This window comes from Chelonia mydas, chromosome 4, assembly GCF_015237465.2.
Source record: "Chelonia mydas isolate rCheMyd1 chromosome 4, rCheMyd1.pri.v2, whole genome shotgun sequence".
Taxonomy (NCBI): Eukaryota; Metazoa; Chordata; order Testudines; family Cheloniidae; genus Chelonia; species Chelonia mydas.
The window spans coordinates 121,579,054-121,605,727 of NC_057852.1; the positions used below are offsets into that span (position 1 = coordinate 121,579,054).

The 26,674-nt window shown below is 42.0% G+C and overlaps 2 protein-coding genes across 48 annotated transcripts in view; one reads left to right on the plus strand and one right to left on the minus strand.

Moving 5' to 3' along the window:
- The window catches only part of MFSD10 (major facilitator superfamily domain containing 10), a 38,377-nt gene extending 13,436 nt beyond the window's left edge, over positions 1–24,941 (plus strand). For all 4 annotated transcript variants that reach the window (XM_037898191.2, XM_043544775.1, XM_037898189.2 and 1 more), the window contains exons 4-13: positions 515–618; positions 1,778–1,936; positions 3,725–3,913; positions 7,635–7,743; positions 9,423–9,534; positions 11,238–11,346; positions 13,782–13,872; positions 15,538–15,585; positions 17,510–17,599; positions 19,875–24,941. In XM_037898191.2, the coding sequence (XP_037754119.1) occupies positions 515–618; positions 1,778–1,936; positions 3,725–3,913; positions 7,635–7,743; positions 9,423–9,534; positions 11,238–11,346; positions 13,782–13,872; positions 15,538–15,585; positions 17,510–17,599; positions 19,875–19,981 (1,118 nt within the window). In that variant the 3' untranslated portion in view covers positions 19,982–24,941. The remainder of the gene's footprint in view (positions 1–514; positions 619–1,777; positions 1,937–3,724; positions 3,914–7,634; positions 7,744–9,422; positions 9,535–11,237; positions 11,347–13,781; positions 13,873–15,537; positions 15,586–17,509; positions 17,600–19,874) is intronic.
- The window catches only part of ADD1 (adducin 1), a 131,035-nt gene continuing 128,134 nt past the window's right edge, over positions 23,774–26,674 (minus strand). For 43 of the 44 annotated variants that reach the window (XM_043544753.1, XM_043544759.1, XM_043544752.1 and 40 more), the window contains one exon: positions 23,774–26,606. In XM_043544753.1, the coding sequence (XP_043400688.1) occupies positions 26,245–26,606 (362 nt within the window). In that variant the 3' untranslated portion in view covers positions 23,774–26,244. The remainder of the gene's footprint in view (positions 26,607–26,674) is intronic. The other variant, XM_043544746.1, reaches the window with a different exon arrangement.

Sequence of the window (26,674 nt, forward strand, 5' to 3'; positions counted from 1 at the left end):
TTTGATACCAAGGGGAGAAAAGATAAGCTAATTAAATGTGACAGATCCAAGTTCAGTTAATCAAAAAATTACTTAAAAGAATGGTGTGTTATACTGACTGGCTGTTAAATCCTATATTATCCTCTCTCCATGAACAGGAAGAGTTTGCAGTCAGAGATAGAAAATATCAGAGAATTTGCATTTTACTGGCACACTCCTCCTTCCCCCATAAGTCTCATAGCTTTTCCATCTTGTTCTGGTTTGTCTGCATTTCTGTTTCCCTTGAAAACCCAGTTAAATTCAGTTAAATAAGAACTTAGCCCCAATATTTTGGGGGTGTTTGCATTCCAGGGAGATAACTGCTGTTCATGGCCACAGTCTGACATTATAATTGTGTATCTTTTATATGTGTTTGAGTTGTTGGTTATTTTAAGGGCCATAGTGAAGTGATAGGCCTTAAGCAGTTAGGCTGCCTTTGTGTTTAAGACTAAGGCAGCATGTCTTATGGTTAAGTCTAATGATCAATCTTTTCTAGGTCTGATTGGCTCCATCTTTTCCATCCTGCAGTTTTTTTCCTCTCCGCTCACGGGTGCTGCGTCTGACTGCTTGGGGAGAAGGCCGATCATGTTGTTGACAGTGGTATGTCTGGCAGCCTGACTAGAATCAGCATAAATCAGATGTACAGAGGGATGCCAGTGTGATTAGTGCACAGCACTAGTCCTGGCCATTGCTGCCTCCCCTGGCCAAGTCACTTGATCAAACTTGGGGGTCTAACATTAGGTACTTAGGGCCAGATTTTAAAAGGTATTTAGGTGCCTAAAGGTGCAAATAGGCACCTAGTGGGATTTTCAAAAGCGCTTATTTGTATCATTTAGGCAACTCAATACCATTGACATTCTAACATGTAAGATCACACCACCTGTACAAGTGCCTACATGTGGATTTAGGTACTTGGCTTTAGGCACTCAGTCTGAAAATGTTGGACTTAATCTTTTTGTCCCTGAGTTCTTCATCTGTATAACAGGGATAATAATATTATGTACTCCAGCCCCTTGTAAAGTACCTTGGGATCTTTGATTGGAATGCATTTGATGGAAGTGCAACATATCATTTATTTATTGTATTAATGAACATTCACCAAACAGTTTCTCTCTTTGGTAGCTGTTACAAATTCAAATTTAGGGCTCTGATTATAGGTATAATACAGCGCAAGTATGAACATGCATAAGGCATCTCGGCAGCAAATGGCATACACAACCCATCATCCAATAAAGTCTTTGCAGATTAATGCATTAAGCATGTGTGAGTTCAATTATTATTCACCAAAACTGAGGGCTAAAATTGACTTTCAGATCAGTGGATTTTGTCTCTTTTTTTTGTCTTAGAATTTTTCTGGGTTGCAGATTTTATTTAAATATTTTAATTATACTGGAAACCATTTCAGTGGCTGTCTTGTAAACAAAATGGAGCAAGTTGTACAAAGGTGTTCTAAACACCTTTCAATGCATAAAAAGAATAGATTTTGTATCAGACAAACTTCCTCTTAACATAATATACAATAGTGGATTATGTGAAATGATTACAGATGGGTTCTCCTTATCGGATTTTTACTGTCTGACATTCAGAGTAGTACATGTCTGGTGAAATGCCAGTTTATTCAAGAAAGCATTTGTTGTTTCATGACTAATGGAGCAGACATTGATTTTGCTTTTCAAACATTAGTCTAGCTAGAAAATAATCCTAAAATGATGCTGATTTTACTGTTTTATGTAAGAGAAATCTCCTCTTCTCTCTGCAGGTGGGGTTGATAGCATCGTATGCACTCTGGGCTATCTCTAGGAGTTTTGGTATTTTTCTTCTCTCTAGAGTCCTAGGTGGAATAAGTAAAGGGAATGTCAGCCTGTCCACTGCTGTAATTGCTGACCTGCACTCTCCAAAAACTAGGAGCAAGGGCATGGTGAGTTACAAATGCTGGCTATATGGATGGGATTTCTTGTTAATTTTTCATAAGAGTTGCATGTTTTGTTACTTCTGATATATTTTCACTGATCAAGTGATAATGATGACTTACATTTGTAGAGTGCCTTTCTTCCAGAAGGATGCCAAAGCACTTTACAAATTGACTTACCAACTTTATTTAAGAGTCATTTCACTCACTGGTGAAATGCAACCAACTCTGGTGTGGAAAGCAATACTTGTATAGCATTGTAGCAACAGTTAAAGTGTCAGTACACTTCCTGTACTATAATGTTTATCTAACTGAAACTATAGGGTGAATTTTTGGTAGGCAGAATGTTATAATCTCTGTATTCTGGCTAATTTGCACTTGGGGAAAATATGTGGAGATTTTTAAATTCAACAATAATATCGAGTGCTGATACGGTGCTTTTCATTTTCAAAGCACTTTCCACACAATAATCCTCACTATACTTCTGTGTGGTAAGCAAGCCAGTAGTACTATTCTTATTTTACAGATTATTAATTTGAGGCAGAAATACTAAGAGGCTGGTCTCAGACCCAAGGGTGATTCAATTGCAAACAGGGTTAGAACTCTGGTTTTCCTGTTTCAGTCCTGTACTCAGACAGCAAGTGGTCAGGCCCTAGATTTCTTTTTTTTTAATGTTTCCTCTTAAAGACCCTGGACTAAATTCTGTGCTAAATTCTATTGAAGCCAGAATGCGTGCACAGGGTATAAATCGGCACAGTATTTAGCCTCCTTCCTCCAGCATTATAGCCCCAATCTGGTGCATTGATTTAATGCTGAACTGGAGAGAAGACAGCTACCTAATGAATCATAGAATAGAATATCAGGGTTGGAAGGGACCTCAGGAGGTCATCTAGTCCAACCTCCTGCTCAAAGCAGGACCAATCCCCACCTTTTGCTGCAGATCCCAAATGGCCCCCTCAAGGATTGAACTCACAACCCTGGGTTTAGCAGGCCAATGCTCAAACCACTGAGCTGTCCCTCCCCTCATGAGGCACCTTTACTATTTCTTGCACCATCATGGGTTTTTCTTAGAATCCACCAATCCTAATTCTGCCCTGGCCCAAGCCTGCTCACCTTTATCTAACTTGTATTTATAGGGCAATAGCTGGGAATTGCAAAAGAACCATGAGGGATGAGAAACAACATTATTGCCACCAAGGTGGTACACATGATGCCCTGACACCATCCTACACTGAGCAGCTTTACAATCTAAAAGCACATCCCGGGATGAATAAGTCCTGAACTGCATAAGCACATGGTTCACCTTCCCCCCTAATTTTTTCTCCTCTTTCTTTATTCAAAGGAGCCTTAGTAGTGGAAATGATTCCTGGGTGCCCCTTTACCACACTGAAAAGTGGCATGGCCACTTATTGAAGAGTAGCCCATTTTATTTTCTGCCCAGTCATGAAAGCTTCAGCTCTGTTGCTGTTGTCTCTGCCTTGCCATTCATTGCTGTTTGCCACACACTTGCCCCTTCTCTCGAGGTGGTTGTGGAGTTTTTTGGCATTTGCTTCATGGATGTTTAGCAAGAGACAGAATAGCTTTAGAACTGTCGTTCTGAACTGGATCAAAAGGTGTTTAATTCCATTACCTGCATAATTGATCACGCTTGATGTTGTGTTAGCATTTGGCACTACAATTTAGCTTCTATTAGAGTATGACAGACTTAACAGTTATCAAGTTTTACCAAAAAAAAAAAAAAATCTTGGTCATGAATAAACCTACGTCTAAAACTGCAAATTTACTATATCTCAACAGGCAATGATTGGTGTTGCTTTCTCACTTGGATTTACCGTGGGGCCTATGATTGGAGCTTACCTTGCCATGGAAACAGGGAAAGGAGAAGTCTTCTATCTTCGGTCAGCTTTGCTTGCGCTCATGTTTGCTGTTGCTGACTTAATTTTCATCTTCTTCCTGCTTCCGGAGACACTCCCCAAAGAAAAACGGGTAAAATATGCTGAAAGTGGCTCTGAAAATCCATATTTCCTACAGGCAAGGGCAGGACTTGAAAATTATAGAAACAGTGGAAATGTATGGGGAGGGACAGAAACTCTCCGGAACCTGATGGCTCAGGGATTTGGTTCAGTCTTTAGACGAGAAGTTAAACCCACCTAAACTGGCAATGACAGAAAGTAGCAATTGTGATTAGCAATCATGTCCTAGGTACTGCACTGCATCAAAAATGCTTAGATAGTTACCACTGAATTTCCGTTGGCTACACTAAACTTCAAATTCTTCAGAAACTGATGGGGCCAATAGATAAGCCCTAGAATACTATGTCACCCTGAGCTGGTCCAATCTAATTTGAAAATTTCAGACAACATTCTAACTCAATCATGAAAATACAGTGAAATTTCTTTAAGACATGATTTCTCCAATTAGCCAAAGCAGGCCATAAATTGGTTGTCTAATCTAACTAATCAGGATACAGCTGTCAATAACAGTCTGGAAATCTCTTTCTAATTGTCAATATTTATAGTGTGCTCATCATTGCAGTACCTAAGCAATGTATGAGACTAAAAATACCATGAATGCTCTACTTGGTGTGGGAGGGATTGAAATTTCTGTGTCTCACTCGAAGTATGAACAAGAACTCCAACTTTGAGTGCATTATTAATTCTCCATTACTGCTACACCAACATTTGATAGACACTGGGTAAAATTTTCAAAAGCACCAAAATCCCATTTTCAGAAGTGATTTAGGAGCCTGAGTTCTGTAAAGTCTTATTGCAAGTTAGAAGTTTAAGGGCCCAGGTTTTTTTAAAGGTATTTAGGTGCCTAAAGGGGAGTTAAGCATCTAGGTGTTTTTGAAAATCCCATTATGTGTCTATCTGTGTCTTTAGGCACCTAAATACCTTCTGAAAATCTGACCCCAAGTGCATAAACCACTTCTGAAAATAAGTTTTAGGCTGTCAAAAAATAATACCTTACTCAGTGGTATAGGTACTTCTGAAAATTTTACCCAGAATTATTAATTCCTGCCTCATTCTTTGGCCCAGAAGACGATTATTATAACTGAGCATCAACAGAGAAACAGTAATTCTTGCTTCTGAAAAGAAAATCCCCGTCTTTTTGCCTGACACTTTATTTTTGATAAAGGATGTTAGCAGCAGCTGGAGACCATTCACCTGAGGCCATATTACTGTCCATGATGTATCTGGAACTCAGAGCAGGCTGTTTGGGTCTGTGGTGCAGAATATTGAACAGTATTCAATAGAAATTCTTCAAATGGTTTCTGGTCATTAGAATGTTTCAAAACCGGTCACGGCCATCCTTAGGATTTATGGGGCCCTACACAGTATTATTACATTGGTGCCTCTATGCCAGCACATTCGGCTCTGTGAATACTGGTGCCCCTATGCTGTCCCTATACTGGTGCCCCTATGCCGGCACAACAGGTGCCCCTACGCCAGCACATACAACTCTGTGAATACGGCCCCTGCCTTTTGCCTGGTAAGGAGACTGCAGCATGCACTGGGTGTGCGGGAGTCGACCTGCTCTTACCTGCTGTCCCGGTCATAGGCGCGGACTCTGTGGGTGGGTGCTCCGGGACTGGAGCACCCATGGGGAAAATTTAGTGGGTGCAGAGCACCCACTGGCGCCAAGCTCCTCCCCTCTGCCCCCCTCCCCCGTGCCTCTTGTGTGCTGGCGGCCCCGCACTTACCAACTCCTCCCCTTCCCTCCCAGCGCTTCCTGTGTTCAAGCTCCAGGAGGGAGGGAGAGGAGCGGGCACGGGGCGTGCTCGGGGGAGGAGGCGGGGAAGAGGAGGGGTGAGGGTGGAGCAGGGGTGGGAAGAGGCAAGGCGGGGCTTGGGGGAAGGGGTGGAGTGGGTGCGGGCCTGGAGTGGAGTGTGGGGGAGTCGAGCACCCCTGGCAAGATGAGAAGTCAGCGCCTATGGTCCCAGTGATGCCCCAAATTTTCGGGTGCCCTACACAGCCATGTATGCTGCATATGCCTAAGGACAGCCCTGAAACAGGTTCCTCTGTAAGTCCCTGGAGACAGAAACTTGTAGCATTGGACCAAATTCAGCCCTGGGTGTAAGTAGGTAAAACTCCATTGATTTTAGGGCTTGCAGCAGGGCTTATGCAGTGTCATTGTCTCTGTCCCTCCCGCTAAGTAGCACCCAGCCCTTCAAACATACCCTCCGTTTACAAGGCACTTGTGGAATGGAGAACCCTCTGTCTCTATATTTGGGCATTTAGAATAGCACAGGAAAGTTTGCCTGTGCTATTCCAGCCATGGCAAAAACTTTAGACCTTCCCTAAGTGATGCCAGCGGGGTGCGTCGTGTGAAATGGCGGTTCCTTTATTCCCCCACTATGATTTTTTTATGGCTCTTTCATGCATCATGTCGTCTGAAATCCTAGTTAAGGACTTTGACACTTTTTCCCTGTGTACTTTTAAAAATTCAAACTATTCCTTTTGCATGTTTATGGCAGTCTGTTAGGGCTATGGACTCTCTTTGTAGACAGAGATGGCGTGAGAGTTCATTAGCTAAGGTCTGGACAGTGCTTTGAAGATATAAAGTGCATCCGTATTATTATGTAGGGATCTTCGATCCATCTTGTGGCTCCCCCATGCCTGCCTCATGAAATTATGATTCAGACCTGCCTTAAAGAAACCACTCCATTTAGAAATGGTGATTTCATATATTTAATAGTTTTCTCTAATTCTCCCCACCTTGATTTTTAAATCCAAATGCTTTGATGGTGAGACAGTAATTGACTCCACAGAGCAATCTATTGTGGGATCACAGAAGGCTCTGGCTAAGGTGAGGTATAAGCAGCAAGGGTAGATGAAGTCTTAAAAAGCAGAGATTCCAGATAAAAAATAGACCATATTAGCACAATGTTTCTAGAAAAGATTTTTTTTCCTCATGGTTTCCCAGTAGGTGTCAGTGGCTGGTTAAAAGGGTTGCAAATGCAAACAACAAAGAAGTTGCTTATATGCTACACACTGGGTCATTGGGTGTGATACAGATCGTGTAGCTGATTGCACATGTTGCATGTATTTCAATATCCCTAGGGGACCTGATCTTTGGGGCTTCTATGTGCTAGTGTAATACAAACAAATAATAATGTATGCCTTATAAATATGCAAGGCCAGTGGAGCCCATCTGGACAACAGGGAAGTGAAGATTGGTGAATGGAACAGAGGCAAACTTGTCCTGTCCATTCTTAATAACAAAACTAAGAGAGGTAAAGTAAAAGCGGAGAAATGCTGTTATCTGCTGGTTATTTTTATTTGGCCCCTGACATATCCTGGCTTCAGGGTGATATGGGTATAAGCTAACCAATAGCCAAAATCAGTCTGTAGGTGCTTGGGGTAAAATTGTGCACACAAACCCTTTGTTTATATGTGTGTATCTGGTAGACATGCCATTAGCTGATTGCAGAGTTTGTGTATGCACCTGTGTATGGAGAACATTTGCTCATGTGGCCTGTGTCAAGTCTGGTTAGAGGTAAAAACCTTGCATTCTGCTTTCTGTGAAAGGTTTTGGTATTTTTTGTTTTTGTTAGAAATGTTCCACCTTTTGGCTACCAAGGGCTAGTTTTGAAGCACATTTATATGCATTCAAAACATTAGGATTGTTGGCAGTCGGTTGTGCAAACCTAATTCATCCTGCTCTAGTTCATACAAGCTAGCCACAGTTGCCTCTCTCTTCTTAGGTATCCTCCATGATGTGTGGATTTCAGGCAGGGATTGACTTGCTTAGTCCGCTGGCTTTGTTTCAGTTCTCTGCAGTCACCAGAGGAAAGGACTCACCTTCGAGGCAGAGTAAGTGCTGCTTGTTTTTTCACGTTATGCCATATGTGTTCCCTTCATGTGGCGGTGATTTCTAAATACACTTTTTCTCCCTTTATCTTGACCATTTCAGAAGCAACCCCACCCCTCCCCTTGATCTTTCAGACCTATGTTAACTATTTACAAAATGGGAGTTGCAAGCTGCATTGGGTGTTGACCAGGGCTTTGTTATCTCCAAGGGATGGCTTTGAGGTTTTATGTCAGGGGTCTAGAGCCACTCTCCTTTCCATCATTCCTTCTCCGTTCTGCGTGGGCATTAGCTGTAGGTACATCACAGCAAATTAAATGACCTAAAGAGACAGATCAAGCCATGAGTTGGGTAACCTTGTTTCCACAGTGCCAGGCTGGAAACCAGGAATGCCAGATCCTGAGGCATAGGTGTAGACTCTGTTGGCTTTGGATCACCCACAGGAAAAAATAGTGGGTGCTAAGCACCCACCAGCCACTGCTGTTTGGCCACACTACCAAACAGCTGTTTGGCAGCTCAGGGAGGAGTTTGGGAGACAGTGGTGGGCGGGGGCCTCAGGGAGGGGGTAGAGCAGGGGTGGGGCAGGGAGGGGGCGTGGCAGGGGCAGGAACAGGCGGGTGAGGGCGGGGGCTCAGGAGGAAGGGCAGAGTGGGGATGGAGCATCCCTAGGAAAAAACTAGAAGTCAGCGCTTATGTCCAAGGCATTTTTCCTCTAATTGGAGAATTTGGAATTTTGATTTCAAACTTCCCCTCTCAAAGTTTGGGGATTTTCAGACACAGGGCTTTGGCTGAGACTTTCTCTGAGTAAAGGTATTTGGAATTTGCCAGTCATACTACTGAGTTAATCTGTCCTTCCAGCTACTGTAATGGTGGAAAGGAATACTGTTAGACACATGAAACACATCTTATTCTGAACTGTGTAGCATAAAACCATATAAAACCATCTCCATCTACTTCTGTAAAGCATAGGACTCCTTTTTCAAGGCCAATTACAAACCACCTACATTCTATAATTGACCACTTCCACTAATGCCTAAGAGATAGACCAACAACATTTGCATCCATATTCGTCCTATAAAACAGAGGTATTAAATGAAAGAAAACATTGAGGGCTAAATGTTGGGGGTAGTGGAGGGAAAGTCTTTACCCATTGGCTTCCTTCCAGTAGGAAGAGAACCTTAATGATATGACTGAGTGTTCACTTCCTTGGAAGTTATTGCTTTTATTTTTCACTTTAATTCCTAAGGGCTGGTCTACACTACCACTTAAATTGATGTAATGTATACGTTGCTCAGGGGTGTGAAAACAACACCCCCCTGAGCAATGTAAGTTACATTGACTTAAAGCGGTGTCCACACAGTGCAATGTCAGAGGGAGATGCTCTCCTGCCGACATAGCTTCCGCCTCATGCAGAGGTGGAGTAATTATGCTGACGGGGGAGCGCCCTCCTATTAGCATAGTGCGTCTTCACCAGACATGCTACAGCAGTGCAGCTGCACCAGTGTAGCACAGTAGTGTAGACTTACCTTTATGCTCTAGTCACAGAAGTATACAGAGGCATCGGAAATAAGTTCTGGACCCTTTTTATTTAAGTGGTACTAAATGTTGCTTTTGTTATCTTTTTTTAAAATGGTACTTATGGTGTAGTGTCTCCTTCTCTCTCTCTCTTTTTTTTTTTATTTAGACCTTCAGAATCTCAAGGTCCTGGGCCTAGTTTATTTCCTCTATCTCTTCCTGTTTTCTGGTCTTGAATACACATTGAGTTTTCTCACCCATCAGCGATTCCAGTTCAGCAGGTAAAGTGTGCTTAGAAGAGATGTGCTGTGTACTGTCTAGTGTTTCTTTGCTCATTGTTTTCCCAAGAGACCCTCTCAAGGCTTCTCCTAATTTTCAAGGGTGCTTTTTAATGACAAGTGTTAACGTGCTACAAAACTGCATTCTGTTACAAATTGATTTCTAATGCTCCAAGTTTTCTCTTTATAAGCCAGGAAGAATAGTTGACATACAGACACATCTATCAGGAAAGCAAATACTCTGATGGAATCAAAAGAAATGGAATACTGTGAATTTGTGCTTAACTGGCCTGGCTGTATTGATTCATGTAAAGCTATCCAAAGAGCTTTTCTGTGTCAGCATGTATCTTAAGGCTTAAATAAAGCAGAATGGATATAGGGTTTAGCTATGTGATTATATTTGCTCAGCAGAGTTCTGTATTATATACAGTGTGCAAACCCTTATGTAATGCAACTTCTGGTTCGCTGAATTCCTCTAATCAAACCCTGTCATACTCTTTCATATTGTTATTCTCTTCTTGAAAGCAGTTTAATTGCTGGCTTGTAGAGAGAGTCCCAACTTGGGACCAGATCTAGCAGCATTTACTCCTGTGAGTAGTCCTTATCTCTGGTTGGTTTTGTTTCTGGATATTCTTTCTATTCCTGTCTTTCCCTCATCATAATATGATTTATAAAGATCTTTGTGACATGTTTCAGAGTAGCAGCCTTGTTAGTCTGTATCCGCAAAAAGAAAAGGAGTACTTGTGGCACCTTAGAGACTAACAAATTTATTTGAGTATAAGCTTTCTTGAGCTACAGCTCACTTCATCGGATGCTGTAGCTTACGAAAGCTTATGCTCAAATAAATTTGTTAGTCTCTAAAGATCTTTGTATGTCACTGGAAGCCTTTTCCTTTGTGATAATCCTGCTTCTTCTGCGCAATTCATTCAGTAATATAATAACTATCTGCTATTTGGATATGTCCCTCTTATGACCATGATTATGACTGTGTTATGACATCCTTGAATGAACTGGCCAGGAGGACAAGCTAGTTATGTAGGTAAGAGTTGATACAATTCAAATACTTTGGTAGCCAATAGTGATGAGAGAAGACCAGTCCAGGAATTATATTTTGCCCAAATTTATATCTTTTTAATTTAAAATTTGTAAGTGGTTTATTAAAGACGCTGTATTTTCTACAGAGGAGGAACAGCATGGGCAACGGCAGTACATTCCCCATCAATGTACCTTTACCCTCATCTCAAGGGGCCACTGCCAGGGTTAATTGTTCAGTTTCCTTCCACTCTCTGCTGAGACTGCTGATGGGGGTGTTGGTTTCTAGGATGTGAAACACCTTGTACACTGGAAACCAACAACTCGTTTCACATAGGTCACCAGAAAGCCATCAGACAGTAAGCTATTTTGGTCAGTAATGTCCTTGAATGCCTACCCTTGGGCTGCCCTAGGAATGCCTTAGATAGCAGCAGGGTAAAGTGAAGAGCTCTATATTTCTGAGCAACCCAATCTACCTTTATTTTTTTATTTTAACTGGTGGTGGTGGTGCCTAATTCTGTGTGAATGTTAAGACCCCTTTATTGCCATGTGGGCACCTAAAATATCCATCTCTTTAATTTAGGAAATAGTAATCTAGATCCAAGGAGAAGACCTTGTGTGTGAGTGTTAGCCATGTCTAATTTGTGCTTTCCCCTCTCTCCAATCCCTTCTAGTATGCAGCAGGGCAAGATGTTTTTCTTTATTGGGATGACAATGGCTGTGATCCAGGGAGGCTACACTCGCCGAATCAGACCAGGATGTGAAATCAAAGCCGTAAAAAGGGTATATTTCTCTTTCAAACATATACTATTTGTATTTATTCCATTTCCTCTTGACTCTGACATGCTACTTTTTAATTAATAAAGCAACCAGAGGGCATTTTATGGATGTAACTGTACTGGAGATTAAAATCAGAGGGATGGAGTAAGCTTTGTTTTGATTTTATCAGAACATCTAAGTGACTTCTCTAGGCCGTTTCCTAACGCTTCTAATTGAATGGGCATATTTTGTCTATTAACACTGTAGTGACATTTTTCAAGCAGACAAAACATTAAAACATATGAACCATCTCCCACAATACTGTAGCTTCTTTCCCTCTAATATATTATTTAAAATTTCTGTAATCTAAGCTCTTCATAGCTGCTGACACTTCTGAGAGTTAGCCCAGTTCACACACAGGCTCAAGTCTACGTGATGTGAAGAGTATATTTTCCAGTGATTTCTGGTATGGTTTAGTGGTGCGATCACAGGACTAAGAGGCAAGAACTCCTGTAATCCCATCTGACTGCCTTTCTGGCACTGGGTAAATCATTTTAAGGGATGCTATTAATTTTGAAATCTAGTCAGTATTAAAAAGAGTAAGTATGTTTGTACAGCACCTAGTGCAATAAAAATACAATTAATTAGTTTCAGATACTGCACCTGCTCCTGTGTCCCCTTGCCAATATTGGTGATTTTTATAATCACATCAGTTTTTTTCCAAAGGCGCTTTCCTTTCTATGAAAATAAGCGCAAATGGGGAAACAGTGAAACTTACTGTACAGCAAGTGCTGTCAAATGCATAAGTTAAACACTGTGGGGAAAAATAGAGAATCTTTTTCTCTAATCTCCTCCAATTATAGTGCTCTTCAGTGTTCAGACAAAGGCATGTTATTTTTTTAAAGTTGATAGCGTCCCATACATCTCTTTACCTTTCTTTACCCGTCTATAGAATGGGGATGATAATAGCTGCAATTCCATGCGTGTGATGGGAGAATGTTGCCTAATGCTTGTGAAGCATTTGGACCAGGAAAATTGCTGTCTCGTACATTGTAACGTGCAAAACTAGACCAAACAGCTTTTCAGTGTTTCTAGAATCCTTGCTTTTCCCTGGTGATAGTCTCTCTGTTTTGCATTACTTCTTTGCATGGTTGCTCAGTGACATACTGTATACTTGGACTATTAAGCCGCTATCAATTTAAGGTATGTAATTTCCAGGCCAGCATAGTATAGAATCATGACAAAGCAGAAGGATTAACAAGCTCCACTTCACACTAGTTAAGTTTAACTCAGCTTTTCTTAAATGCTATTTCTGCTGGTGAAACCAACTCCATCATGTTTCCTGGCAAGAGAATGTGAATGGTTCCTCTGCTGTACCAAAGACAGCAGTGCAAGGAGTCCATTTTAGAAGTCTTTGCATGGTAGTGCTCTGTATTTGCACTACTCTGTCCTTTATACTGACCACCTTCTCCTCCCATTCCTTCCCTGTCTCACCTACTGTGACTGACTTCAGCTCATTGCAGTACATCTGCTGTCACATACCCCATTAATCTTTATGCCCCTTCATTCTCAACCACAGGTGCATGTATAGTTTGCAGTCAGTGCACCCTGTTTAGTTAGCATGGACCACTCAGGTACAGTAAACACTCCTGCCTTCACTACACAGAGTACTGACTGGCCCTGCGTGTACCATGTTTACTCAATATACTACTTTGCTGGCTCTGGTGGGAGTGTTTCCTTCCGTCATGGTTAACTCTAGTAGCTCAGATGTGAATCTGGGTCAGTATTGTGGGTGTGGTTCCTCTTTAGTAGAGTGAAAGCAGCAATTCAGCTATCCTTGAATTGTAAAAATGTGAGAGTTGGAGAAAAATTAAAGTCCTCCTTTGTGAATCACATGGTGGAGCCCGGCTCTGATAGTGTGCTTTCAAATAGGAAGGGAGAGAGGACAATATGGGAACAAAGATCTACTGCACAGCAGGAAGAGGAGAATCATGTCCTGTTTCTTTTTACCTTGGGGTGGATGGTGTTCTTTGAACTCTAAGAATCTTCTTCCCCTGCACCACGGTGACTAACCCTCCAGTTGATGAGGGGTGGATGCAGCATCTCCTAGCATCCATCAGCACTACCAGGAGAAGGGGGACAAAATGCTCCTATTGCTCTATTCTACACAAGCTTCTTTCCCAGTTCTGCCAATCTTGCCTGGGCATTCTCTACCTCTGCATCCTCAGTGACACAATCTCCACTTCCCCAACACTGAAAAGGAAATAAATCTCCCATGAGTAAAAACAACAGACCAACCTAGAAAGGGAAACGTGGTAACATGGGAACTGCCTCCTTAACTTAAATATTGCCCCTCTCAGCAGCAGTGCAGTGCCAAGAAACCTAGGATTAGGCTTTTGATGAATATGGCTGTAGATGTAATAGAGACACACTCATTTTGCATTTTTTTTTTTTTTTAGGCTATAATGCTGCTGATTCCAGCTTTCATGTTAATTGGATGGGCTGGTAACGCGACGGTGCTGAGCGCTGGACTGTTGCTCTATTCTTTCGGTGAGCTATTCAGATAAGTTCCCAATAGGTATTGAAGCCTAAGTATGGCAAATCAACTTTATAGATTTCCTCACCCTGTTTAATAAAGATGTACTTCAGGCTTCACGGAATAGGTAATAAAAGTTGACTTTCTTGCTTATAAAACCTGGAAGGAATCGCAGCTCTGGGTTATTCTGATGCTAATTGTACCCCTAGAAGTTGTCATGGTGCCGTTTATAAATGTCACCAGCACTCATCTTGTCTCAGCTGACTGAGGAGCATTTCAGATTCTTTTTCTCTCCCAGACCTAGAGACAACTTGTACATTAAATAAAAATACCCCAGCTTAGTAAAAGGCAGGCAGTTTTGCTGTTCAGAACTGCAACAGCTGCATTATTTATTACACCTTGGAGGCTGGGCTGAGGAGAGCTGCATAACTGTCTGTCGGAGCAGGAATGAGAAGTGCTGTATATAAACACTCTGATTTATGCTACAACACAGTCAAGGGAGGACTTAGAAGAGCAGAAAATTATACTGTTGACTGCCTTGCTAACCACAGGTGGGGAAGGTTGGGACAACTCAGTCTGTCATTTATGAAGAAAAGTGCAGAAGTGTGTGTGCATGGACATATATATGTTTAAAAGGAAGTAATTTTTGCAGATTCAGGCCTCCATTCAGGAAAGCAATTAAGCATGAGTTTAGGTCTGTCCCTATTTGGAAAAGCACGTAAGCACGTGCTTGACTTCAGTGGGACTTAAGCACCTTAAATCTTTTCTTGGACAGGCACCATAAGATGTTCCCAAAAGAGTTAACATTATTACAACAACAGGATATTCTCTTTTGAGTGGAAGGGATACATTTTATAATGGGTACAAAATTTTAAATCCCTGAATTAAAAACAAAAGGTTTCCTGTTTTAGGAAGAGTCTGTTTGCCAGCTTGCTTGTCTAGAGACAAGTGTATGTGAAAAATTAACAGATCATTCAGATTCACTGGAGGATGCCTAGCTTCTGCCATCTGATTGTCCTTTCCTTGCTGGGAAGTATTTTGTATGCTACAGCTCTTCCTTGTTGGGAGAAAAACAGTCTGTTTCAGTAAGAAGGCAGTTCTCATTGTTAGATCTTGGCTGTTGTGTGTAGTTTGGGCTCTGTGAGCTAGCATGTTTTCTCACTAGACTTGGCATCTGCATACTGCATTGTAGAACAATATGGTTGCTTTTATCAACTTTATACACAAGTACTATACACTTATGTGTCTCAGAGGACTCTTCATGATTCCACACATGGCAATCTCACCGTGCATGTGATGTATGAAAGATTCCCTCTCCCACTACACCTGACAAGATGATAGATATCTGGAAAACTGCTTAGTTAGCTGAATAGAATGTAACTGTGACCTTTATGCCCCTTCCCTCTAGGGCTCTCAGGAAGAAAGACTGTAATATAAAACAGCTGCTGAGCGCTCACAGCCTTTACGGCTCCAAGAGTTGTTTGTGTAGGTTGGCTTTGTGGGGATGTTTTTATTATTAAATTGAATGAAAACTTATGATTCATTGTTGGTATAATGCTCTAGGGCTCCACATTTTTCTGTGCAGTAGTAACCAGTGTGGCTGCATTTCTAGCTATCCTTGCTGCTTTGAGCTCTCTGCTGTTTAGTGCTATTCTAACCAACTCTTCCATCTTTTCCAGCCGCTGCCATTGTTGTTCCTTGTTTGTCAGCAGTGGTGTCAGGCTATGGTAAGTGGCTCTTCACTTGTTTGAGGGGTAGCACTTGTCTGTACAAAGCTATCTTTAACTGAAACGGTGCAAATACAAAATTCAGTTCCACTTAACAGCCATTTGCTGCTGCAGAAATATGCATTTGGTGCTGGAACCTGGACTTTCAGAACTGACATGGGGTTACACGAGTTAGATTTATAACGTACCAAAAGCCTGTCCTCAGCTCTAAGTGCATTTGACAAAAGCTAAATACTATCAATTAAAAGTAAAGGCATTAGCTAATGCATCCCCACAAGCCATGCTGCTCTCATCTACTCGAAGTGACAAAGGCATGAATAGCAGTAGCAAGGTTACAAACTCCTGGTGGGGAGAAGGCCTTTCTAGACACTGATGCTCTGTGACAATTTAACTGCAGCTGGGGACCCAACAATCCGGGTACCCTCAAATGCAGTATCTTGTAACAGGTGGGACAATCAAGTAAGGAGGACTCCATATCTTCTGGTTGCTTCCTTCAACCTGCCAACATTGCCTTGGTCTTATCAGGCTTGAACATCAGCTAGCTAGCTCTCATCCATGCCCTGTTCCCTCTCAGACCCTGGTGCAGGTATTTGACAGCACTGGTTCGGTCAGGTGAGATAGAGATACAAACCTAGCTATCAGATGGCATGCTGAATGTGCCTCTGCCCATACCACCCTGCAGGCCTCATGGACTCATTGCACAGAGAGGATTCTAGATGGAACAGTATGGAACACCACCCTCAAGCAGGAAGAGAAAATGCCCAACACTGGGAACTCTGGAAACAGTCAGCAAGGAAGGAACAAAGTCACCTGAGAGCAAGTCTGCCCACTTCTGCTGCAGGCAAATCGCAAACACTTTGTGAGCAGCGGTGTCAGATCTAACACTCCTGGCATCTTCATCCATTGCAAGGAGATCACCTACCAACATCACTATTGCTGTATCTTCTGCGTACTCAGGCTTGTACCCAAATTGATAGGGTTAAAGATATCTGAGGCATCTAGGTTCCCGCAGAGTTCACTCACCACCACCTTCTCTCTAATCCTAACCCAAAATAGAAGATCAGGAAGAGGACAATTGATTGTTGGTTTCGTGAACTGAGGCTGCACAAAAGCCTCCTTAAGGAGAGCAGGCTGCTGATCTCTCTAAAGAGAAGCACTGACCATCTCTGCCAGCAGTGGAACCAGTTCTTTCACGCTGGTTTGATCAGCAAGGAAAAACATGGGTCCAAAGCACTGGTTGTTTCATAATACTCTTGCACAAAATACACAAAGAAACCATAGCTGCTGTATCATGCACTGAAGACTGACCCCTTCGTTCCATTACAGCCTCCAGTATTAGTAATGGTTGCTTAGGGATAATAAGAAGACAGAAAATGCTGTTTCTTATTATATTGACTTGGTGCAGTTTATACTCATATCTGTGTATCTACATACTGACATGTGCATGTATCATTAACCTTTCTTTTTAAAACCTCGTCTTTTACATTTACTGATCCCTATAGTTTCTCTACCTAAATCTGTTAAAAACAAAGAAGATGTAAAAATTCATTCTCTGAGAAGGAGAACATGAAGCTATTGAGAACAGTGAAGAGCAGTATTAGCTTCTGTGAGGTTCTCTGTGCAATGAAATGCTGTTTTGGCACTGAGCTGCAGTATGTGAAAGCTGATGAACAAGCACTCACAGCAAGAGCGATTAATTATATTTTCCCAACGAAGAAGTCATGTTCAGCAACTACTGTCACCTCCTCAGTGGAGAGGAAAAACTTCTAAGGAAGCAGAGTGCTCAGTGGATGGGGAGTGAGTGGGCTGTGAGTGGTATAAAACAGCAAATCTGACATGCACAAAAACCAGGATTCAAGTGCAGGGGGAAAAAAAGGTCTTATTCAAAGAACTAACTAATTGGTGTGACACTTTCCTTGCACAGGCTCAGCCAGCCAGAAGGGAACAGTAATGGGAATTCTGAGGAGCCTGGGGGCCCTAGCAAGAGCTCTGGGACCAATCTTGTCAGCAGCAGGTAAGCAGTGCATGCTCCTGCACCACCCTAAGCAATATAAAATGTAATTCTCTGGCTCTTTCAGCCTGGCAACATTTAGAAAGTTCCAGGGAAGGGGCCATAGGGAGAAACAGGTGGGACATGGCAATGGGAATGTCGAGATGACTGAGTAGTAAATTGCATGTCTGAACATTCCTAAATGTTGCAAGTTAAGGGCCAAGTTACCCCCTCATGGGGGTCTCCCATTGACTTTGACAGGAATCGTCACACATGGATCAAGCTACTCAAGACAGCCTTTTAACGGACTTTTAATGGCTCGGTCAGCTATGCTGACCAGAGCTGCCAGGATCCATTTTCGACTGGGCATTCCGGTTGAAAAACCAGATGCCTGGCAACCCTAAGCTCAGCTGACTAAGGGTCGGGCTATGCAGTGCAGCCACTTGGGGTGGAACCTGGGCTCTGAAAGCCAATGAGGGGAGAGGGTCGTAGGGGTTCCCATATTTAAGTTCCCAAAAAGAAACCCAGAGATATGGTAACCTTAGTCGCAGAGCCCTGGGTCCTGCCCAAGCAAGACTGTCAACACTGATACTCCTAGCCCCACTGAGCAAGCAAGAGCCAGAGTCAGTTAAGCTGTGGTTTGGACTCGCTGCTGTGGGTTTTTTGCTTCCAGCTGCAGTGTCCATGTATAGGGAGGTCTAACAGGTCCAGAGTAGGAGGCAGAGGCGCCTTGGGTCTAAGCCTGGCTCCGACAGATTCCGCCCATCCAGTGTTTAAATGCACAGAAAAGTTTTTATGTAACGTATGTCCCCAATCAGCATCTCCTTCTGGCTAGCTTAGGCAGCTCCCCACCTGGCATGCTGGTGCTTGTGAATCATAGTCTGTAGTGCCTGTCTCTTCCCAGTTATTGTACAGGGAGCCTCAGGGCCTAGCTCAGCTTTGTGGAATGCCATGTTGTTCCTGTGATTTTCTACCAGCCTCAACGTTAGGCTTTGTGACATTTAATACTGTGTCCTTCCATGAGTGCAGGGGCCTGGACTCAATGACCTCCTGAGGGCTAAAAGAATAAGATATGGAAAAGCAGTGAGGCCACAGATATTGCTTACTATAAGTAATTAGGCTGGTGCTTGACTAAGAGAACATCCTGTGTGGGGCACCTTAGTTGACAGGAGCACTTAGCAAGTAGCAGACAAGCTAATTATTTGAAAGGTACGGCTCCAAATTTCCTAAGTGTATCAATTGCGTACTTCCATTTGCTTCCTCCGAGAAACAGTGTGTCTCATCTTTCAAAGCCCAAAGGGAAGGGCGGAGATGGGACTGGGGCAAGTATAGCTGTGCTTTGCTACTAATCATGCAGTTTTCACCCCCCTTCTGCCATGTTCAGGTTTTTTCCTTGGGAGGGACGGGGGCCGTGGGAGAGTAGGGAGAAGGAAATCAGTCAGTTCTGGCTAGATCCATATTTACCATTTGATACCATGAAGGTAGATGATTTAATACTTACTTGATCTTAGCTTAAAACATAGGTATTGTAAAGGCTTGAAGTGGTGGCAATTGAGGGTCAGTTGTTGTGGAGAGAAGGGGATAGCAGGAACAAGTGGTGGAGGATGGGATTCGGATGCAGGTACAAATACGGACTGTGTATAGTGAAGGGAAGAAACGAGTTTAGGAGCAGATGCTCGTTAGGAAGAAGCTGACAGCAGCAGCTTGCATGTATGGATCCTGCTTCTCTCACATGGGCCCCATTGCCTTCTTTCATAACTGATGTCTTTCTGCACCCCTCTCACGCTCTTGCTGATGTGTTCCTTCTGGCTCTCAGCTGCTGGCTGTCTGCCAGCCCCAAGTTCCTGCTAAGTGCAGCAAGAGTGGAGGTAGCTCCGACTGTGGAATTAAATGGTTTGGAACTGAGTTAACTAATTGGCTTCCAGTGAAATCTAAACAAGACAAAGTAAGGGAGGGTGGGTTGGGTAACAGCAGAACAATTGTCTGTGGCTGTAGAAAGTGAAAAGAATCTACCTAATTTTAAAACTTTCCTTTTGAAAATCATTGTTTGTCTAGATAGTGTAACGTAGTTACATAAGAACGGCCACACTGGGTCAGACCAATGGTACATCTAGCCCAATCATCTGACAGTGTGTACAGAACAGGGCAGTTGGAGTGATCCATCCCTGTCTTATGACCTATAACATGCAAGTACTCAAATTTGTACCAAGGCTGCACAGGAAGTCACTTTGAAAAAACCTTTTTAATGTGTACAATGAAGATAGCCCCCCCAAGAACTAAAATCTTATTTCTTTTGCAGTTTATTGGCTGGCAGGAGCTGAGGTTTGCTTCACTGTTTGTGCAGTTTTGTTCCTGCTTCCCCTCATTCTTCTTGGTTACATGAAGCAGCAAACAAAGGAGGAATAACCAAAGAGTGGAGCAACATTATGGCTATTACAGAACTACTCATGTCCAGGGGACTTCTAAAATGGTGGAGAGTCAGCTGGAAAGAAGCAATTTAAAATGGAACAACACTGTGTTTTGATTTGCTGGAAGGCCAACTCAAATTCCATTATGCAATACTCACCAGCATATACACCATTGTCACAAAATTGTTTTTTCTTACACACACCCCCTAATTCTCAAGGAGATGGAAACCCAGCTGAAGTTATTCTCTCCAGCACTGCCTGTGAGCCAGTTTGACTAGGTTTGAGATCAGAAGTATCTGATGCAAGTGTGTGTCATTCAGCAAATTGTATTCCTGCTACATCAAATGGTGAGATCATGCCAGCTATATGGGCAGAAAAAGGTTGAATTCAGCAAGCTGAGACTCACTCCACAACAGAATTTCGTGCTTAAATTAACTACAGTTCCCAACCAGATGCAGCATATAAAACACCATAATTTCTCACAGACTCATGTGCACAGTATAACGTTTTTTACATATCCTTCCTGTGCCCTTTTCATTTTAATCACTGGCTGCTCATTCGGCTGCTCTGACAGAACATGGATTAGCAAAGTTTTCAGGCAGCTACATAATGGGGAAATTGATCAAGACCCTAGCCACCTGAATTGGTTCATGGTGAGAAAATACAACCCCTCCCCCATTTTGTGAGGGTCATATTGAGATTATTTTGCCAAACCCTTTGCACAGCCCCCTTTAGTGGAATTTGTATCTAGTGCCTTAAGCTATGGGTGGTTTTTTTGTGGGGGGAGGAGTTGGTATCCTGAGTTTCATAAGACCTGAGAGAGCCCGCTATCAATCTTGACTCTATTCCTACGGTTTTGCTAAGGGATCATAAATGAACAGGTGGCCTGACTGTTATATACAATAGCATTGGAAAAGTGTGTTAGCTACATTTTATACTCCTAATATTTTGTGTAACAGGTTTTTCAGTACTGAGCATTTACCAAATATTTGTATTTTGCACTACAAACAGTTCATTGCAAACTGGTCTACTGCAGTTAGTAAGATGCACCATAATAAGATGCATATTTTTAGATTGTCCTTTTGTTAGTCAATCATTGGCCTACATAAAGCTCTAGCTGACTGCACAGGAATGCGGGGGGGGGGGTCTCCCTGTGTTCAACTTCATGTTGGCGTGCAATATGCTAAGGCCATTAATAAAGGAGAAGTGAGACCTTTTTGTTTTGTCTTAACTCACAGTTCTTAGCCTGTTGCTTAGGTAACCCCAAAAGGTTTAATTAGGGCTTGTTTCCACTGCAAAATTATACTCATTGGTCACTATTGTAAAGAACCTGATTAACTGGCACAATGCTGACCATGATTTGCCCTTGTCTACATGGGCTTCTGTGTTATGGTCAGCTGCATGTTAGTTAACTTGATTGTTCAAACAAGGAAAAACTTAAGTGTAGAACAACCCCATCCATTTAGGAAAGTAACCAGAGGTTTAGAAAGTGTGTCCTTCTTGCTTCTCGGTTTCTCCATGTGCCATCTCAATCACTGCAACCAGAGCTATCCACTAATAGGTCTGTCATCTTCTGCTTGTCTTGCACAGGTGATGGGATGAAAGAGACCTAGTGGGTCACTCTGTCCAAGTACAGTCACTTCAGAGATGGTTTCCTAACCCTACTTCCCCATCAGATACCTTAGTTTTTGTCAAACCCAATGGGAGCCCAGGCCATATGGTAAGACTAACTGTGATCTTAAAAATGTTGTAGGCAATGAAGGTTTCTGTGGTATACAGTGTATTCTGGGCTCATCTGTGACTCAGAAGTCCACAGTTCCCTAAGTTTGACAGTAGAGAAGCTCACTCCTAAAGGATATCAAAGTAGAAAAACCTGAGACACACAAGTGCCTGGGTGGAGGTGGTGTACTTATTTGTACCTTAAAGATTTGGGTCTATCAGGCTCTTGTTTTGCCCAATTTTGCTCACCCTCATAAACAACTCATGGGAAGAGTGGGATTGCTTTAGCATGGGAGTGGGACAGTGAGGACCTGATTCCTTATCAGTGGAGTAGTTTCTACTCCGTCTTGCACATCACTGTGCAGTCTGCTTGGCTTTAACACATAAATTAGTGAAAAAACATGGTAGACAGTTGATCTCTCTGTAAGTAACATAACACACATATCTTTCATTCTGAAGGAAACTGAAGCACTTCAGACTGCATATAGAAGGATCCTTGGAATATAGCCACCAGGGAGAATGCCAGCTAGTCTACTTCCTTAACACTACACAACCATTTTTAGTAGGGGATGTGAAGAATAGCTTGGCCAGTGGAGGCAAGGGAACATTTAGATGGGCTAAATGTTACCCAAGTGAGAATTTAGGTTACATAACGCTACTTATGAGTAGGGATGTTAGTTCTAAGGGAATTTTGATGACAATAAGCAGTGATGGCCAGTCTTTCTTCAAGATCTTCAGAAACACACTGACCCATAGCAGGGCATTGGTTCAATACAGTTTCAGAGGAAAGAGTGCCACCTACATTACATCCTAACACACTTGAGTTATTCTCAAGTGTCTCCCATCCAAGGCCTGACAGTGCTTAGCTTGACTTCTGACAAGATCATAGCCTGAAGTGGTGCTATTGCAGACATAAAACTTGAACCGGTAAATGAATAATATGTGAACCCAAACCAATATGAGAGGCGCCCCAAACACATACTGCACCTGCTCAAGGAACAGAACTTTAGGTACCAAAATGAATCTTCTGCTAGGTTTTACACTCTTATGTAATATAGGAAACACAAGAACTCTCTGGATTACTTTGAAGTGTTTTAAGACTCACTTTTATTAAATGTCTCAATTTGAGCTTTTTTTTTTTTTTTTTTATCATTTCCTATTATGCAGGTTTTATTCCATTTTTTTTTAATAGCCCCGGAAAAAGGTTTCTGCAGCTTCTTGTTTGTCCCAAAATTTTATTTTGTATTCCTAGAGCCTTGGTTAAAAACAGAATTAGTGACTTTCACTAAAATAGTATTCCTAGTAAAGCCTAAAGAGTGATTGATAAAGGCAGAACATTTTCCCCCTGCCTTGGAAAATAACAAATTCTAAAGGACATGAGGATACTATGTTGCTTGTGAATCTACTCAGAAAGTAGAAAATGTAAATTTACAAGTGTGAAAAGCAGCTGTGCCCTCCCCCTGGCATTTCAGCAAACTATGTGGCATTTGTTCAGAGATTTCAAACCTCCAAACTACTGCATATAGACTGAGCATGAACTTAATATAAAGAATGAACCAAGCAGTGATCCCCTGTTTAATGAATGAGACTTCAAATGAGGATTCTTAGCTTTTTCACCTGAGCACATATTCCACCCTAGCTTTAAGGACAACAGTTTAATGAACAAGGTTAATCTAGTAGGTTGTTAAAGTAGGCAGAATTATGCCAACCTGGAAGTGACCAGTGATCCTCCTGTTGCTCTCAGCGACACCAAATCCTCCAGAAGGACACTAACTGCAACACAAAGGAGGCTTTTTGTATTCTGTCTACATGTTCCCTCAATTAATGTTCAGAGACGGATCGCTTTTAATGCTTGTCTCCGCTGCTTACTGTTACAGTCTCTGGCCAGAACATTAGACATCACAGTCTGGTCTGAAACTTTAACAGCAACTAGTTTACTATAACAAAATCCTAGGTACTTTTCTCAAGAATTTTTTTTTACCCAGTCAATTAAAATGGTTTGAACACTATTCCCTAAGAGATTCTGGAAACTAAAACTGTACAACAGCTTTCAAAACAGACGGAAAAAAACTTACTCTTTTAAAGAAGAATTTTATTTGTGAGTAAAACTTAATGATACAACAAAGAAAGAAAAATACATGACTGTTTTCCCGCCACAGTGTGTAACCATACCTTACACAGCTAGATTTCATAGTGTAATACAAAGAATTGAAAGAACAAACTACAAAATTAGAATCAAAATCATTGCATATGTGGTCAAAGATAAAAGGGAGGACTCCATTATTAACTGAAACATGTAGCAATTGCTTAGTAATGTAGTTATGACCCTAGCAATAAAACACAATTTAGCAAAGTAAGATAAGTACTGTATGCTTCCTAGTATACAGAGGACATAAAAGGTTAGAATACAAGCTCAAAGCCGTTAGCGCCATGCAGTCCTTACTAGACATTATTGTTTAGGTGTCACTCTGAAGCAGTGATTTGCTGTTGCATCTAATTCCACCCTACTCTACGTATTCCAAAACAGAAGTCTCATTTCTGGTGTGTTAATTACTGCCACTAAACCTTTTCCTCCTCACCTGACAGTGCTATTGTCATATCTTGTAAATTTGTTTTCCTTTTACCACTTGAATTTGGTCCAAGTTTTCAATGCATCTGAGGCCTAATATAGGCTTTATTTTTGCACTAAAGCTGAACCTGTTCTACTACTCCAGTGGTCTCCAAAGAGGGGTGCGCCAGAGAATCCTAGGGGGTGCACAGCAGGAGGAGCGCCACCGTACGGCACTCCACCATTTTTTTTCTTCGGCAGCAGCTCTGCACGCCTGCGGCAGGTCTTTCCTCCTCCTTTCTTCGGCGGCATGCCTGCGGTGAGTCTTCCCCTCTCCTTTCTTCAGCAGCACCGTGGGGGTGCGCGATCCAAAAACTTTGGAGACCACTGTACTACTCAATGCTTTCATACTGCACAAATTGCAAGGCATTTACTGTCTGCTATTTTTCTCACTATAAAACAGGTATTTTATATAATCTTATACAATACATCCATTATTGAATTTCATTTTAGTTATAGTCATTGCATGTAAGCCAACTTTTTCCTTTCATGGAGAAATCTTTGAACATTTTCTGCTGTTACAAATAGAAATGTGTCATTTGAACACTGACACTTGGAGCATCTTGGTTTATAACTGGGGTGAATTCATTAAGGTTTCTGGAAAGTTCACGTGTGCAACAAATGAAAATGTTTTGGCTTTCAAAAAGATAAATTGAAGGTGGATCTCTGCGTGTGCTCAGTGACAGAGAATCGTGACAGTAACTAGAAGAGGATGGCAAATAAAAAGTGAAAGTGATTTTCCTGACTTTGCTACATGCTAAATGCTTATGGAAATCTGTAGTAAAAGTACCTCTAAGGACTCTGGGAGGGATTTCTGTTCCCGACTTAACTACTGCTGGCAACACAAAGCAAGAAACACAAGCTACAGTAAGTGAAAACAAAAAGAGTTAATATAAAAACATATGTTAAGTCTTCAGTGTAATGTGTTTACATTTTTATAAGGGGAGGGAGTGAAGATGCAAATGTGGCTTATATGCAACAGATTCGTATCTGCACCCAGGGAAGTTTTATCAAAACAATGAAACGTGCGCTGAAGACCCGATCCAAAACTGTCCATGCTCTAGATCACCAATTAAAAGTGTCCCAAAAGTCTGGATACAGGTTGAAAACAATTGTGTGTTAAAGACCAAACTGCTATGCAAGTGATTTCTGATGGTCTCTGATTTTGGTTGGGGTCTGTAACATATATTTCACAATACTGCATTTATTAGAAAAACTGAATGCACAGTATCAGCAGGAAACACCATCACCAGTTCAGTCCTCAGACACCACAAGGTTAAGTTTAAGTTCCAGCTATATCACAAAACAGAATATGGGTGAAAGACAGCTTTTCTTGTTGTTGTTATTGTGGGGGGTGGGGGTGGCAGGGAGAAGACAGGAGGGGTAAGGTATGGATAGTCTCAAAGCCTTACTATAACGTGATCTGTAAGCACAGATTGCAGAAGCATACAGCTCAGTTCAAGAATGTGCCCCCTCTAAAATGTAAACAAGCATCCTCTCTAAAATGCAATATTTAAAAAAGAATCCACTTGTGACTGATGAGTACAACATTGGAAAAGAGCACGTTCTGGAGTGAGCAGATACTGCACTGTGAACGTGGTCTGGTCAAAAATACTTGTGTTCATACATAAAGCAGTGTGGGCTTTAAATTAAAAACAGTGGTTCAATGTCTTCCACATGGAAGCCATTTAATTTTGTTTACAAATTAAGGATCAAATCTGTGATTTGCTGCTGAGAGCAGAGGTTTAGCACCTTTCTGCACGTTAATTTCCTGTTATAACCTTAAACAATCAAGCTATAACTTGAGGGGTTGGTTGGTTGATTTGTTGCATTCCTTTACATAAGACAAAACACTCAGTACAATCCGGTACATTCTAGTGGTTAATGAATTTAGATTTTAAAATATGACAGTGTTTCTGCAGCGCATCAGGCCTTCAGGAGTCACTCTTCTTTTTGTTCTTCTTCAGGAAGGAAGGAGTGCGGAACTTCTTTTTCTTTTTGGATGGGGATTTCCCTGGAGATTCGTCACTACCTGGGTCGGCTGCTGTCCCCTCCTCAGTTGTTGGTGTTGTTGCCTCTTCAGCAGGTTGGGACTGGAGCTCTTGATTTTCTGTTGCAGGTGACTCAGTCTGGCTTTTGGTCAGATCTTCGCTGCACCTTTCTTCTTCCTCCTCCTCCTTTCCGAAGGTTGGGAACCCGAGTGCTTCTGAAGGCTCATCAGGGGTGAGGTCTGGGAGGGTTTGCTTGAAAGTTGCAGCATCACTGTCATCTTTGTAAGTCTGGTCCTGCAGTGTCTCTAATGGATGGATTGATATGAAATATTTAGTTAAATAGTGTGCTGGTCTCAAACACATTAAGGTGAAG